This window comes from Microtus oregoni, unplaced genomic scaffold (genome assembly GCF_018167655.1).
Source record: "Microtus oregoni isolate MIOR12 unplaced genomic scaffold, Mior012 000000F_ref0000247, whole genome shotgun sequence".
Classification (NCBI taxonomy): domain Eukaryota; kingdom Metazoa; phylum Chordata; class Mammalia; order Rodentia; family Cricetidae; genus Microtus; species Microtus oregoni.
Window position 1 is genome coordinate 43,560,737 of NW_024543059.1, and position 14,155 is coordinate 43,574,891.

The 14,155-nt window shown below is 48.8% G+C and overlaps 1 protein-coding gene across 2 annotated transcripts; it reads left to right on the top strand.

Annotated features, from left to right (window-relative positions):
- Positions 1-983: 983 nt before the first annotated feature.
- Positions 984-11,937, top strand: Syngr4 (synaptogyrin 4). Of its 2 annotated transcripts, XM_041633420.1 has the most exons (4): positions 984-1,076; positions 9,866-10,103; positions 11,332-11,471; positions 11,704-11,937. In XM_041633420.1, exons 1-4 carry the CDS (start codon positions 984-986, stop codon positions 11,935-11,937), a joined length of 705 nt encoding a protein of 234 aa, XP_041489354.1. The 2 variants fall into 2 exon arrangements, with proteins under 2 accessions (XP_041489354.1, XP_041489957.1); XM_041634023.1 differs by lacking the exon at positions 11,332-11,471 and having other exon boundaries at positions 11,704-11,862.
- Positions 11,938-14,155: the final 2,218 nt, after the last annotated feature.

Sequence of the window (14,155 nt, forward strand, 5' to 3'; positions counted from 1 at the left end):
GGATAAAGAGGACCCAAAAGGAGTCTTTGGCCCGGGAGCGGGAGAGGAGGGCAGGCAGACGAGGATTCTAGCTCCCAGAGGTGAACGCTGGTCCTCGGCCCTCGGAGAATAGGTGCTCCTCCTCCGGCAGCGCCCCCCTGGGGTGAGAGAAGGCCTTCTTCTAAGAAGGTTGTCCCGTGAGTGGCGGTTGACAAACCAGACCTCAGTATGAGACAATGTGTCTTCCTGAGACAGAGCTAAAGCCTAAGCAAGGTTCATGTTATGGGAAATGACCCAAGTCAGGGAATATCTCAGATATGCCTGGGCCGTCCACGGCCTTCTACGCCAAGGGAGCTAGGACTCTCATCTACAACCCTCCTCACTAGTGTCCCATCCTGGGGTCCCTAACCACTCTGAGGACCCAGCAGGTCTGTCACCCTCATCGCCCTCATCACCCTCATCACCCTCATCCTGTATTCGCAATACCAGGGTCTTCAGAACCCTTATCGGCTCCTGAGACCTCCAACAGTCCTTGAGCCTACTTCCAACTTCTAGGACCTGGGTTCCCATTCCCAGAACCTATCGTCCCTTACCCCAGCACCCAGGACCACCCAGCAGGTTCTCACCCCATATTCCTGACTACTGAAAACTGAAGCAACCCCTTCACCCTATTCCCCTGTCTTCCTAAAGCTCCTAACAGCCCCTCGGTTCATCTTTTCCCGCCTTAGGAGTCCAGTTCAGGGGACCCTCAATCTCAAACTGGCTCCCACCTCTGGACACCCAGTCCTCCCTTGACACCAGACGCTGACTCCAGCCTCCACCCTACCCAAGCCTGAGCCAATGCTCCCACCTCCCAGAACCCCGACTCAGACATTCCCATTTGTGTTGTCTTGCAGCAATTGAGGGCTGGGGTGGGCTTGAAGCACACAGACAGCGGTGGCCAGAAAGCAGCACCTAACACCCCTGCCCCTACCTTCCAGGACACCCAAAGAAAAGTAGCCACCATGCATCTTCCTGAAAGCCTGCAGGACCTGGCAGACACTGAAACTGTACGCTTTCTGAAGAGACCAAAGAGCATCTCGAGGGTCTGCGGAGGGGTGAGACCCTGCGGATCAGTTCTCGGATCAGGAAGAGGGAGGGGTCAGATAGGGAAACAAGCACACAGGAGCCTAAAGCTGAAGCCACCTTTTACTGAGGATCTGGTCATGCAGCTAGCCGTTCTCAATACCAGTTAACTCACCACAGGAAAGGACCCCACAAACTTGGGCATGATTTGTAATAGCAGCACATGAGAGACTGCAGGAGGTGAATTGTCATGGGTTTGAGGCTAGTCTAGGTGACAGTGTAAGAAAAAGAAAAAAAGTGAAAAAGAACCCTTTAAAGGAGAAGAAAAATATCCCCCTCCCCCAAAAAACCCATAATTTCGATAAATGGAATCAGAGCTTTGAAGACTGCTTGCCCAGTGGGGTAGCCACAAACCACATGAGCTACTCCAATTCCAACTAATTTAATTCAAATAGCATTCTACACTCAGTAAGGCTATATTTCAGGGTCTGAGCTGCTGCAAGTACCTTGTGGCTTTCCCATTGGACATCATAGGTTCAGGACATTTTCATCATGCCAGAAAATTCCATTAACCAGCATCCATTAAAGTTAACACAGAAAGAGACAGTACCACTGCGTTCTATGAGATACCCATTCATTTTCCATTTCCCAGGTGGGGATGGGGAAAACAGGGTCTGAGGTCTATTTCAAACAGGAAAAGATCTACAGATGGGAAGAAGACAGTACGCAACAGATTCAGGCATGGGACTGACGCTTTCTGTGCACCCTTTAGTCACCACCATATCCCCAGAGAGTCAGGACACTCATGCTGTGTGGCCTTGACATGGAACCAATCACTGCCTCTCAACATCAGTACAGAAGTCATCTATCTAGGCGTATGGGCTTAGCCTGCACTGCTTCCTTTTCTTTTAAATTATTTGAATGTGCCTTCATGAGTTTATGTGCACCACATGCATGTAGGCACTGGTGAGGCTAGAGAGTGCCAGATCATCTGGAAGTGCAGTCAGAGCTGACAGTCGGGGCTTCTGGGAACCGAAACCTGGATCCTCGTAAGCACAGCATCTTAGTTACTGTTCTATTGCTGTGAAAAAGCACAATAGCCAAGGCAACTTATGCAAGAAAGCATTTAATTGAAGGCCTGCTTAGAGTTTCAGAGGGTGAGTCCATGAGCATCAGGGCAGGGAGCAAGGCAGCAAGCAGGTATGCAGGTATGCAGCATGGAGCTGGAGCAGTGGCTGAGCGCCTACTTCCTATCTGCAAGTTAGAGGCAGAAAGAGCAAACAGGAATGGCATGGGCTTTTGAAACCTCAAAGTCTACCCCTAGTGACACACCTCCTCCAACAAGGCCACACCTCCTAATCCTTACCAAATAGTTTCTCCTACTTGGGAACAAGCATTCAAATATATGAGCCTGGCCAAGGCATAGTGGTACACATCTGTTGAAGGAGCTGCGGGCTGCGTTCCTGCCGCCTGGCTCCTGGCCACCTGGCTAGCTTATGCCCCAAAATAACAACACACAAACTGTATTCATATAAACACTGCTTGGCCCATTTCTATTAATGTGTGTAGCACCATGAGGTGCGCTTACCAGGAAGATTCTAGCCTACGTTCATCCTGGGTTGGAGCTTTATAGCGTCTGCCCTGGGAAGCGGTATGGCGTCTCTGACCTCACTTCCCTTCTTCCCAGCATTCTATTCTGTCTACTCCACCCACCTAAAGGCTGGCCTATCAAATGGGCCAAGGCAGTTTCTTTATTAGCCAATGACCTTCCTCCATCACACATCTTTAATCCTAGCACTCAGGAAGCAGAGGCAGGAGGATCTCTGTGAGTTCGAGGCCAGCATAGTTTACACAGCAAACTCCAAAACAGCCAAAGCTACATAGAGAGACCCTGTCTCAAAACAAACAAAAATCAAACATATGAGTCCATGGGGGCCATTCCCATTCAAATGACCACGGGCAGTACATCCTCTTAACCACTGAGCCGTCTCATGGTCATGCCCCCACACACCCTCTTTTACGTCTGGGATGTCTTTTGTATATTTTTGTTGTTTGAGACAGGCTCTTAATTCTGTAGCCCAACCAGGCTGGCCTTGAATTCATAACAGAGCTTCTTCTGTTTGAGCCTCCCTGAGTGCCGGGATATAGGCATGAGCCACCCATGCTCACCCATGCTTCTGTTGTTTTCCCCAGACAGAACTGGCAACTGAGGCCCAACGATGAGATCTGGTTAGGGTCATGGGAGCAGGAACCATCCTTCTGACCTGGTTCTGCAGTGAGAGTCTCCCCAGGTTCCCAATCCAGAGTATCCAGACTATCTTCTCTGTCCTCTGGAACAATTCAGACAGGCCTAACTCTGAGTCTTAGCCTATATGTCCGTCAGAGGGACAAACTACCCTGTTGGTTGGGCTGCCCCAGGCATAGCCAGCAGCAGCAGCAGCAGCAGCAGCAGCAGCAGCAGCACCTTTCCTTCCCAGAAATGACCCTTTGGCTCACTAACTTACATGATCAGACTGTGGCCTGACACATCCATCTTCTCCGAACCCGTGTCCTCATCTGTAACAAAAGCGCCCAATACCCCCACTCCTGGGCAGAATTGCTGTGAAGATGAGACAAGGCAATACATATACAAGCTGACTAGCAGGAGGCTGGCAAATGCTGAGCTCTCCTTAAATAGCAAGTATTGTTACTGAACTAATTCTCATCTGTGAGGGAGGAGAGGGCTGGAGGAACCTGGGATGACAGGAACTGGTGCACGCTGTCTTTTATTGTCAGAAGAGGGGACTTACGACTACCACACACTGCTCCCTGGTGCCTTCTCTCCTCACCCCAACCTATGACAAGGACATACTTACTAATATGTATAACCCAAGGGGAAACTGAGACTCCCAGACAGAGGTTGAGTGATCGATCTGTCAAATGAAGAAGTCAAACTCAGATCCACTCACTGTCTCCAGTGCCTGGACAGGGGAAGCAGGCATGAAGGAGCAGGGATCCCAGCTGGTACAGCCAAGGGCAAGCCAGGGAGAAGGCAGCCAGCCATGCTAGACCTTGTGGTCATGGACTTTACCTGGGCTCCCATCCTCCCTCCCCAACAGTCTCCTTCCCCTGGCCTAGTACCTCAGTGGGAGTCTCTGGGCAGCTGGTATTTGTGTCCTCCGTGCTTCTTGCCAGCTGGTATCTGAACTCGTGAATCTTTGTTCCCCTCCTGGAGACAAGCGAAGGAGGGTGCTGAAAGAGATGGGTCTCAGCCTTCAAGAAAATAGGATCCCCAGCTAGTTGATGCCCCTCCCCACATTTCCAATGCCCTAGGCTCCACTGTGGACTAACAGCCCCTGGGACCCAGAAGTCAGGAGGGCTGAACTCAAGCCCCACCCTAGAGCAGCTAACTTTAAGGGTCTGCTTCCTCTTTAGTGAGTCCTGTGAACCAATATTGTCCTGAGCAGTTCCCAGACCTGAGCCCCCACTGTTCTCCACAGCATAAACACACTGGGAAGCTGAGGTCCACGGTCTGAGTGCCTTGCTCAAACTATGCAGCTTTGCAGAGTCAGAAACATGTGGCTTTCTGCTGTGTTGTAATGCGGTAGGGAATCAACAATGTGTACTTCCCTTTGTGAGGTGGTACACACTTGCAGGAAGGAGCACGGGTAAAAAGAATATGAGTTCAAAAATAATTGATGTGCCCTCCTGTTCTTTCCTGGCCTCATCTTGGCATGAGCAGTGTGCTTCCTCAAGACTGAGCCTTAGTTCCCAGACCAGTGGTCTTCACCCTTCCTAGTGCCGTGTCACGAAATCATCTCATTGCAACTTCATAACTGTAATTCTGCTGTTATGAATCGTAATGTAGGAAAGGTTGAGAACCATTGTCCCAGACCATCTTACAGCCTTCCTTCATGAACTTAACTAGAAAGCACTTGGCAAGAAGAGAGACTAGTTATTTTTATTATTAAGCGATAACTGAAGGAGAGAGAGGAAGACAGGACAAAGGCAGGTGATTAGGGAAGGCCTTTTCCCTCACCCCACACACTAAAGGATATGAAAGAGTTTCTCTTCACACATAATGGAGGTCCTACCTACACTGCTGCAAACATACACACCCCTGCAGAACTTGTCCCTGGGAATTCAAATCTTATCAAACTTTTCCTTTTTCTTCTGCACAACTTCCCATTGTTTACAGTTAGAGCCAAAATGTCTCTGAATTCCTCAGGGCTCTGTTCTCCCTCCCAGCCTGCACTGTGAATTTCTCTCTCACCCTCACCCTTTATACAGTCCATCGGCCACGTGACCCCAGAGAACTTCCCCAATCCCTGGGTCTGGCCCTAGCTATCTTAGGACCCTTCCATGCTCAAAGAAATTATTTTTTTTTTCATTTTTTATTGATATTTATTGAGCTCTACATTTTTCTCTGCTCCCTCCCTGACTCTCCCCTCCCCCCTTCAACTCTCCCCCAAGGTCCCCATGCTCCCAATTTACTCAGGAGATCTTATCTTTTTATACTTTCTACTTCCCATGTAGATTAGATCTATGTAAATCTCTCTTAGTGTCTGCATTGTTGTCTAAGTTCTCTGGGATTGTGGTTTGTAGGCTGGCTTTCTTTGCTTTATGTTTAAAAACCAGCTATCATCTGTGAGTTCGAGACCAGCCTGGTCTACAAGAGCTAGTTCCAGGACAGGCTCCAAAAGCCACAGAGAAACCCTGTCTCGAAAAACCAAAAAAAAAAAAAAAAAAAAAAACAGCTATGAGTGAGTACATGTGATAATTGTCTTTCTGTGTCTGGGTTACCTCACTCAAAATAATGTTTTCTAGCTCCATGCATTTTCCTGCAAAATTCAAGCTGTCATTATTTTTTTCTGCTGTGTAGTACTCCATTGTGTAAACGTACCACATTTTCCTCATCAATTCTTCGGTTGAGGGGCATTTAGGTTGTTTCCAGGTTCTGCCTATGACAAACAAAGCTGCTATGAACATAGTTGAGCACATGTCCTTCTCAAAGAAATTCTAATGAGGGGCTAAAGAGATGGCTCCTGGGGGCTGGAGAGATGGCTCAGAGGGTAAGAGCATTGCCTGCTCTTCCAAAGGTCCTGAGTTCAATTCCCGGCAACCACATGGTGGCTCACAACCATCTGTAATGGGGTCTGGTGCCCTCTTCTGGCCTGTAGGCATACACACAGACAGAATATTGTATACATTATATATATATTTAAAAAAAAGAGAGAGAGATGGCTCTTGTTTTCCCAGAGGACCCAAGTTCAACTCTGACCACCCAAATAGTGGCTCACAACCATCCTTAACTCTAGTTCCAGGGGATCTAATGCCCTCTTCTGACCTGAATGCACCAGAGACACAACTGGTACATGCATACATCCAGGCTAAACACTCATACACGTAAACACAACTGGTACGTGCATACATCCAGGCTAAACACTCATACACGTAAAGTAGATCTTAGAATTAAAAAATTCAAATGAGAGTTTTAACTGTCACACCTCCTTGGGTGTGATGTTGCGGTCTTTGAGCACTAGCTCTTGCCTGCATAGATATCCTGCATATCAGATATTTACATTACAATTCACAACAGTAGCAAAATTACATCTATGAAGTAGCAACTAAAATGATTTTATGGTTTGGGGTCAGCGCAGCATGAGGAGTTCATATAAAGGGTCACAGCTTTACGGAGGTTGTGAGCCACTGGATTATAGGCATGTACCACCGTGCCTTGCAAAACTCCCTTAACATCCAGATCTCAACTTACTACTTTCTAAATTCAGCCCAGAACTCCAGCTCTTGTCCACTCTGCTCTGACCTGACTCCCCAGTATGCAGACTTACACCTCAGCCAGCTAACTCTACAGCACCCGAAGGCTTTTTCCAGACTGCGAGCTGATTCTGCCCTGCCCTGCTCACAGCCTTCCAAGCAATGGTCCCACTACTCAGCACTTCCTCATCCTGGAGCATTCCATGAAGAATGTCTGCTGGACCAACTTCCCTTTCTACCCAGTAGACACACAAAGGTTCCTTCTATGCCTGACATGTGGCTTTCCACACTGCAGTATGACAGGGGCTTCAGTCTTTCACAGGTTTGTGCTAATAGGAGCCTCTGCTCTCAAGGCTGGCTCCAGCATGAGGCAGACCATGAAAGATGAAGAGCTATATGGTTGGGGTTCAAGTGGAGGCTCTGCTGCTCACTAGCTGAAAAATTCATCCAGTTCCTTGTCCTCATTGTCTCAGACTTATTATCAGAAAAGTGCCTCTGTTGTGGGTGGTTATAGCGCCACCTCAGAGAACGCAGGTGCACCGGTGTGGATGCAGTTACCAAGGAATTCTTTTTTCTTTTCTTTCTTTTTTTTTTTTTTTTTTTTTTTTTTTTTTTTTTTTTTTTTTTTTTTTTTGGTTTTTCGAGACAGGGTTTCTCTGTGGCTTTTGGAGCCTGTCCTGGAAGTAGCTCTGTAGACCAGGCTGGTCTCGAACTCACAGAGATCCGCCTGCCTCTGCCTCCCAGAGTGCTGGGATTAAAGGCGTGCGCCACCATCGCCCGGCTTGAAAGAATTCTTTTTTTTTTTTTTTAAAGATTTATTTATTTTGTTTACAGGGTTCTGTCTGCATGTGTCCCTGCAGGCCAAAAGAGGGCACCAGATTTCATTACAGGTGGTTGTGAGCCACCATGTGGTTGCTGGGAATTGAACTCAGGACCTCTGGAAGAACAGTCAGTGGTCTCAACCTCTGAGCCATCTCTCCAGCCCCTTGAAAGAATTCTTTTTTTTTTATTTTTTTTTAAATATTTATTTATTTACTTATTATGTATACAATATTCTGTCTGTCTGTATGCCTGCAGGCCAGAAGAGGGCACCAGACCTCATTCCAGATGGTTGTGAGCCACCATGTGGTTGCCGGGAATTGAACTCAGGACCTTTGGAAGAGCAGGCAATGCTCTTAACCTCTGAGCCATCTCTCCAGCCCCCCTTGAAAAGAATTCTTAAGCAAAAACTAGATGCAGTGTTCCATGCCTATAATCCCAGAACTTGGGAGGCTGAGGCAGGAAGATAACTATGAGTTCAAGGTCAGCCAGGGCTGCTTGTGAAATCCGGTCTCAAAAAAAAAAAAAAAAATCCCAAAGTAAAAAGTCAAAATGTTGACATTTTAATTCTGTAGTCAGTACTGCATGTCTGTTATGCCTTTGCACATTTTTGGTATATTTTGATTATTTCACAAGTTTATTTCAAAAAATGAATTGGGTGAGGAGGGAGCTGGAAGATGGTGTGGCAGCTAAGAGTACTTGCTACTCTTGCAGAGAATCTGAGTTTGGTTCCCAGCACCTACCTCACAACTACCTATAACACTAGCTCCAGGGGATCCAATACCTTCTCACTTCCACAGGCAAGCAGGCACACACTCGCGCATACAAGCACACACACAGAGCATAGACATGGCCAAACATGCATAGTTTAAAATCCTTTAAAAATGATTTGGGAGCTGAAAAAATGGCTCCGCTGTTGTGAGTACTAGCTGCTATTCCGGAGGTCCCAGGTTCAATTCTCAACAAACATAGGGTGGCTTACAGACCATCTGTAACTCCAGTTCTCCCATGGGCATTGCATACATGTAGTTTGCAGACATACAAACAGACAAAATACTCACACATGTTAAATTAATAAATTTAAAAGTTAAAAAGATGAACTGAGTAGTGGTGGCGCATTCCTTTAATCCCAGCACTCGGGAGGCAGAGGCAGGTGGATCTCTCTGAGTTCGAGGCCAGCCTGGTCTACAGAGGGAGTTCTAGGACAGCTAGGGATACATAGAGAAACTCTTTCTCAAAATACCAAAATAATAATAATAATAATAAATTAGCCGCGCAGTGGTGGCGCACTCCTTTAATCCCAGCACTCAGGAGGCAGAGGCAAGCGAATCTCTGTGAGTTCAGGGCCAGCCAGAGAAACCATGTCTTTAAATAAATAAATACTAATTGGGACTGAACACTGTAGGAGGAGGCCACCTGTTTGTCCCAGCCACCCAGAGCCAAAATAACCACCCAGAAACTGTATTATTTAAATCACTGTTTGGCCCTTTAGCTCTAGCTTCTTTTTTTTTTCTTTTTTTAGCTCTAGCTTGTTATTGGCTGACTCTTATTGGCTGACCCATCTCCATTAATCTGTGCCTCACCACAAGGTCCTGGCCTACCAGCAAAGTTTCAGCACGTCTGTCTCCAATGGTGGCTTCATGGCTTCTCGCTGACTCTAACTTCTCTCTCCCAGAATTCAGCTTAGTTACCCCACCTAGCTCTGTTCCCCTATAGCTCTGCTATAGGCCCAAATAAATACAGTTCCTGTATTTACCAATGGTAAACACAGCACACAGAGGGGAATCCCACATCAGAACACAGGGCTCAGTGGTAGAGTGCTTCACTAACATGGAAAGGCCCTGGTGTCAGCTCTCAACACTGGGTGGAAGGGAGAGGAGGGGGACACCTCTTAGTAGGGCTTGTACTAAGGGTGGTGTCAGGAGAGTACAGAACAGAGCAAGGATGAGGGGACAAAGATTAAGTTAGCTAAGGCAAGAGTGCGTTGGAAGCCAAGGTGATGGGCTAGAACTGGGACACTGGGGAGCCTTGAGGGACTGCAAGCTGGAAGAGCAGAGGGGAGACTGGGATGAGGGTAGGAAAAGGATGAGGCCAGAGCCTGGATGGAGGAAAGGAGATGAAGGGTAGACACAGGGCTCTGAGGCAGTATTGGGGCAGCTGCAGAATGCCCCGTACCCAGAGTGTCACCCAAAGGGAAAGGCATCTGGAAGGAGGCACTGAGTTCCACCCTGTCTGGTATGGTTCACAGGTCTTTTCCCTGGTCATCTTTTCCTCTCTACTAATTGATGGTTACCAGAACAGGGCAGAGTCTTCTGAGCTCCACTGTGTCTTCAACCGCAATTACGTGGCCTGCGCCTTCGCAGTAAGAGCTGGCTTCCTGTCCTTCCTCAGCAGCTTGGTCTTCCTTGCCCTAGACGCCCATGAGAACCGCATCATAGAAAGCGGCTCTAAGACAGCCTTCCGGCTCTTAGACTTCATTCTGGCTGGTGAGTCCCAGGGGAGCATGCAGAGCACCCTTCTGTTCAGCCCTCCCAGGCTCCCCAGTGCCTACAGGTCCCAGTCCTGGGTCCACCCTGCCAAACCTGTGCCTGATGGTCCTCCCACTGTGAGGGTCCAACTCCATGGCTCCTCCCAGAAGCATCTTCTAGTCCTTCCTTCCCATCCCCTACTGGCCTCTAGCCCAAGCTGCTTCTTCCTCTCATTTCCCTCACTGAGCACAGCCTGGAAAGCCCACCCCATGGCAGAAATTTGATTCAGAGCACTGAACCAGATGGACCCTCAGTGAAAGTTAGGATGAGACTCTACCTTGCAGGAGTTTCTGGTGTGAAATGAGTTAAGGGGTGCCTAGAGTCATGTGGACACCTGCTGAGCACTTCCCACTGTTAGGCACACCATTAAGGTATGAGCCTCCTCTTCTCCAGTTCTAAGACAGCCCTTGGGGTGAGTCCTGCTCATCTTATTTTACAAGAACAGCAGAGGCTGCGGTACTCATCTGACTGAGCCACTGCTGCCCAGTGGATGGCAAGTCCTGTGCTCTATAGCCGTGCTGTAGATCTGGAGAGCTCGGCACACAGAAATATAACTCTATAACCATGCTATAGAATCTGTAGAGCTCGCACACAGAAATACAACTCTATAACCGTGCTGTAGATATGGAGAGCTCGGCACACAGAAATATAACTCTATAACCATGCTATAGAATCTGTAGAGCTCGGCACACAGAAATATAACTCTATAACCGTGCTGTAGATCTGGAGAGCTCGGCACACAGAAATATAACTCTATAACCATGCTATAGAATCTGTAGAGCTCGGCACATAGAAAGCCCACATTTTATACCCAGGCCCTCAGATCCTCTTTACACTACCTCTCTTCCCCTCCCCAGAAGCCATTCCCAGCTCCTCAGAGCCAGAGACTGCTTCTGTCAGAGAAGCTCTTCACTGAGATGTCTCTGTCCTCTATGAAGGCCCCCAGCACATGACATGTGGCTGGCCTACAGGGAACTGGGCTTCTTTGAGACGCTGATGAAGTTGACACTAGATGTAGCTCCAGCTCTGTATTAGATGTGGGAACACCACTCCAAAGTTGACTTTTGGGGACACTTGAGGAATTTAGATTGGCACTGGTCGGGGGGTGTCACTCCCTAAGCCATCCCTAGCACATCTGGCCTGTGCCCCAGCATGCTTACCCACTTTTCTTCCCTCCCCCCTCCAGTCATCTGGGCAGGTGTCTGGTTTGGGGCCTTCTGCTTCCTAGCCAACCAGTGGCAGCATTCGAATTCCAAGCATTTCCTCACGGGGAACAGCAGCCCCAAGGCAGCCATTGCCTTTGCTTTCTTCTCCGTCCCTGTCTGGGTAAGGACAAGCCCTGGCACCCCTCCAGGATGGGTTGGGAGGGCTACAACCAGGACTCTCCCCGGGCCTCTGCTGTCATCCTTCAAGCCTACCTTCCTCAGGCATCCCCATCTTGGGTACTGTTGCACAGTGAGCAGACAGCTAAACACTGCATCCCTAGGCCAGCTCCTGGGTCTCCCTGTCTTCCTGTTCCATCCCAGCCAACTTAAATCCTACCCTTTCCTGCCCACAGATATTCCAGGCATACCTGGCCTTCCAGGACCTCCGAAATGAGGCTCCATTCCCCTACAAGCGCTCCCAGGATGAGGGTGCTGTGGTGCTGAACACCCTTTCTCCGTCATCCACCAGTAGTCCTGCCAACCCTCCCACCACAGGCCCCAACAGTGTGAGTTACAGCAGCTCAGCCCTGTCTTCCTACCTGACTACTCCAAAGGCCCCCCGCCTGGCTATGATGCCAGACAGCTGAACAGCCTTACCTACATCAGTAAAGAGCTCCTTCTCCTGAGGGGCTTCTGAATAATCCCGTCCTCTGTCTGTTCCTCTCATCCCTTGAGTTGCAGGGGGAGAAGGGGGACCCCCTGATAAAGGTTACATTTCTGTGCTACCAAGTACCAATCATGCTGCTGACCACAGGTCGGAAGTGTTGACAGGCAGGAAGCCCTGCCATGTCACCTGTACCCTGAGCCCACACTGACCTTGAAGAGGAGGCACAAGGGCCTCATACTGCAGCTAAGGTTGAGGCTGAGAGAGAAAAAGACCTTCTTCCCCTCAGAGCACCAGTGAGAAAGTGCATTGCTGACCCAGCAGCTCACACTCTACACCCCACATGACAAGATCCTCAACAGGGCGACTTGAGCCTGGAGGCAGTCAGGGCACCAAGTCCATGATGAGATTTAGATCTGTGTCTTCAAATCCATTGCATCTGGCCTGGGAAAGAGGCAAGTGTCTCTACCCTACACCTCCAGGATCAACAAGCTACAGACCTGTAGGAGGGAGCAAGTAGGTGGCACCTTGTGCCAGTGTCAGCCTTTCCCAGCCATGGGCCTGAGGACGCAGACATTTGCTCAAAGCCACATTGAGAAAAGAAAAAGGAGGCAATTTTAATATATTTCATTTAACTTAATATATCCAATGTGTTACTGTTTCAACGTACAGTCGATCTGAAAATTGAGTTTTTCTTCTTTGTAAGTCATGGTTTGACTGTGTAGCTCAGGCTGACCTGAGCCTCAATACTGGGATTCTAGGCAAGCCCACCCTTCCAGCACTGAATGCTCCCGCCGCCTTTTACATTCGCTCTCACCATGAAACTCCACCCTGTGCCTCCACTCACAACAGCTCACTTGGCATCTCCACGCCAGGTGCTGGGTGGGCAACCCCCTGGCAGAGCCACTCTTGCCCCTCATGCTGCTTTCTCTGAAACAGCTAGAGCATCTTTGTTGTTGTTGTTGTTATTTGGTTTGTTCTTCTATGTGGAATTGGTGGATAACAGACTTTTTCTTTAAAGTAGGACGCTAGAGCTGTAACTCAGTTGTTGCACTTGCTCAGCACGCACAGATCCCTGGGTTCCTTTCATCTCTAGCGTCACAAAAACCAGACGTGAGAGAGAGAGAGGTGGGAAGCGGGAGGGTCAGAAGTTCAAGGTCAACCTCGACACTGAGGGATTGAGGCCAGCCTAGGATACATCATACACACACACACACACACACACACACACACACACACACCCAAACCTGTACAAGGGCTGGGGCTGGCATGACCTGCAGAGCATTCATTTGTAAACTGAACAAAGATGCAAGTTATGAGGTGAAATTTAAACTCCAGTATGTCCTTTGAGGGACCTCCTGTGTGTCGGGCACAAAAATCACACAGCCTGGTTCCCATGGAGAGGAAGAAAACAGCAGAGTGGCAGGAAGCACTCTGACCAGGGAGACAGGCCTTAGACTTCTATGCTGTCATAAGCGGAAGGTCTTCAGCGAGTCGTGTAGTTTCTCTGACGATTGGTTCTCAACCTGTGCGCTAGGAGGCATCTCGGAGCTAAGCTGTCAGGGCCCCACCCACCCTGCGCTGGTGTTGTCCGGCTCTGGGCAACACCCCTCTCACCAGAAGGCCCCACTAAAACACCGCACAGAACACCAGGACTCGGGAGAGAGAAGTCCAGGAACAAGCCCATCCTTGTCACTCATCCTCCTGGGCCTCACTCTTCTCATTTATGAAGTGTCCCTTCCTCGAGAGACATCCATGTGGTATCAGGGTATAGCCAGCCCTCTGGAAAAGTTAGCTTCAGTCCCTGAAGCTTGTCCAAAGAACTGGAATTGGACACAACTAAGAACTGGGAAGTTCTCAAAGGATAAATAGGGAGTTTAACTGAACCAAGGGTCAAAATCCAGATGCTAACTGGGGGCAGAGCTCAATGAAGGAGCACTTGCCTGGGAGGCATACATGACCCTGATTTGAGCCCCAGCACTGCAAGAGACAGACAAAAGTGACCCTGCCACTGAGGAGAGCCCACAAACAAGGGAAACAGCCAGGTGTGGAGCCCATCTCAAAGGAGGCCAGAAAGAATTTGTTTTTAGTTGTTTTTTGTTTTGTTTGGTTGTGTGTGTGTGAGAGAGACAGAGAGAGAGAGAGAGAGAGAGAGAGAGAGAGAGAGAGGAGAGAGAGAGAGACAGGATTTCTCTGTGTTC

What these genes read in the sequence shown, in the direction of transcription:
- Syngr4 (XM_041633420.1), top strand. Translation starts at nt 984, where the DNA reads ATGCATCTTCCTGAAAGCCTGCAGGACCTGGCAGACACTGAAACTGTA. An exon ending in CTTAGACTTCATTCTGGCTG is followed by an intron (nt 10,104 to 11,331) that starts GTGAGTCCCAGG and finishes TCCCCCCTCCAG; the next exon opens with TCATCTGGGCAGGTGTCTGG. An exon ending in TCTTCTCCGTCCCTGTCTGG is followed by an intron (nt 11,472 to 11,703) that starts GTAAGGACAAGC and finishes TCCTGCCCACAG; the next exon opens with ATATTCCAGGCATACCTGGC.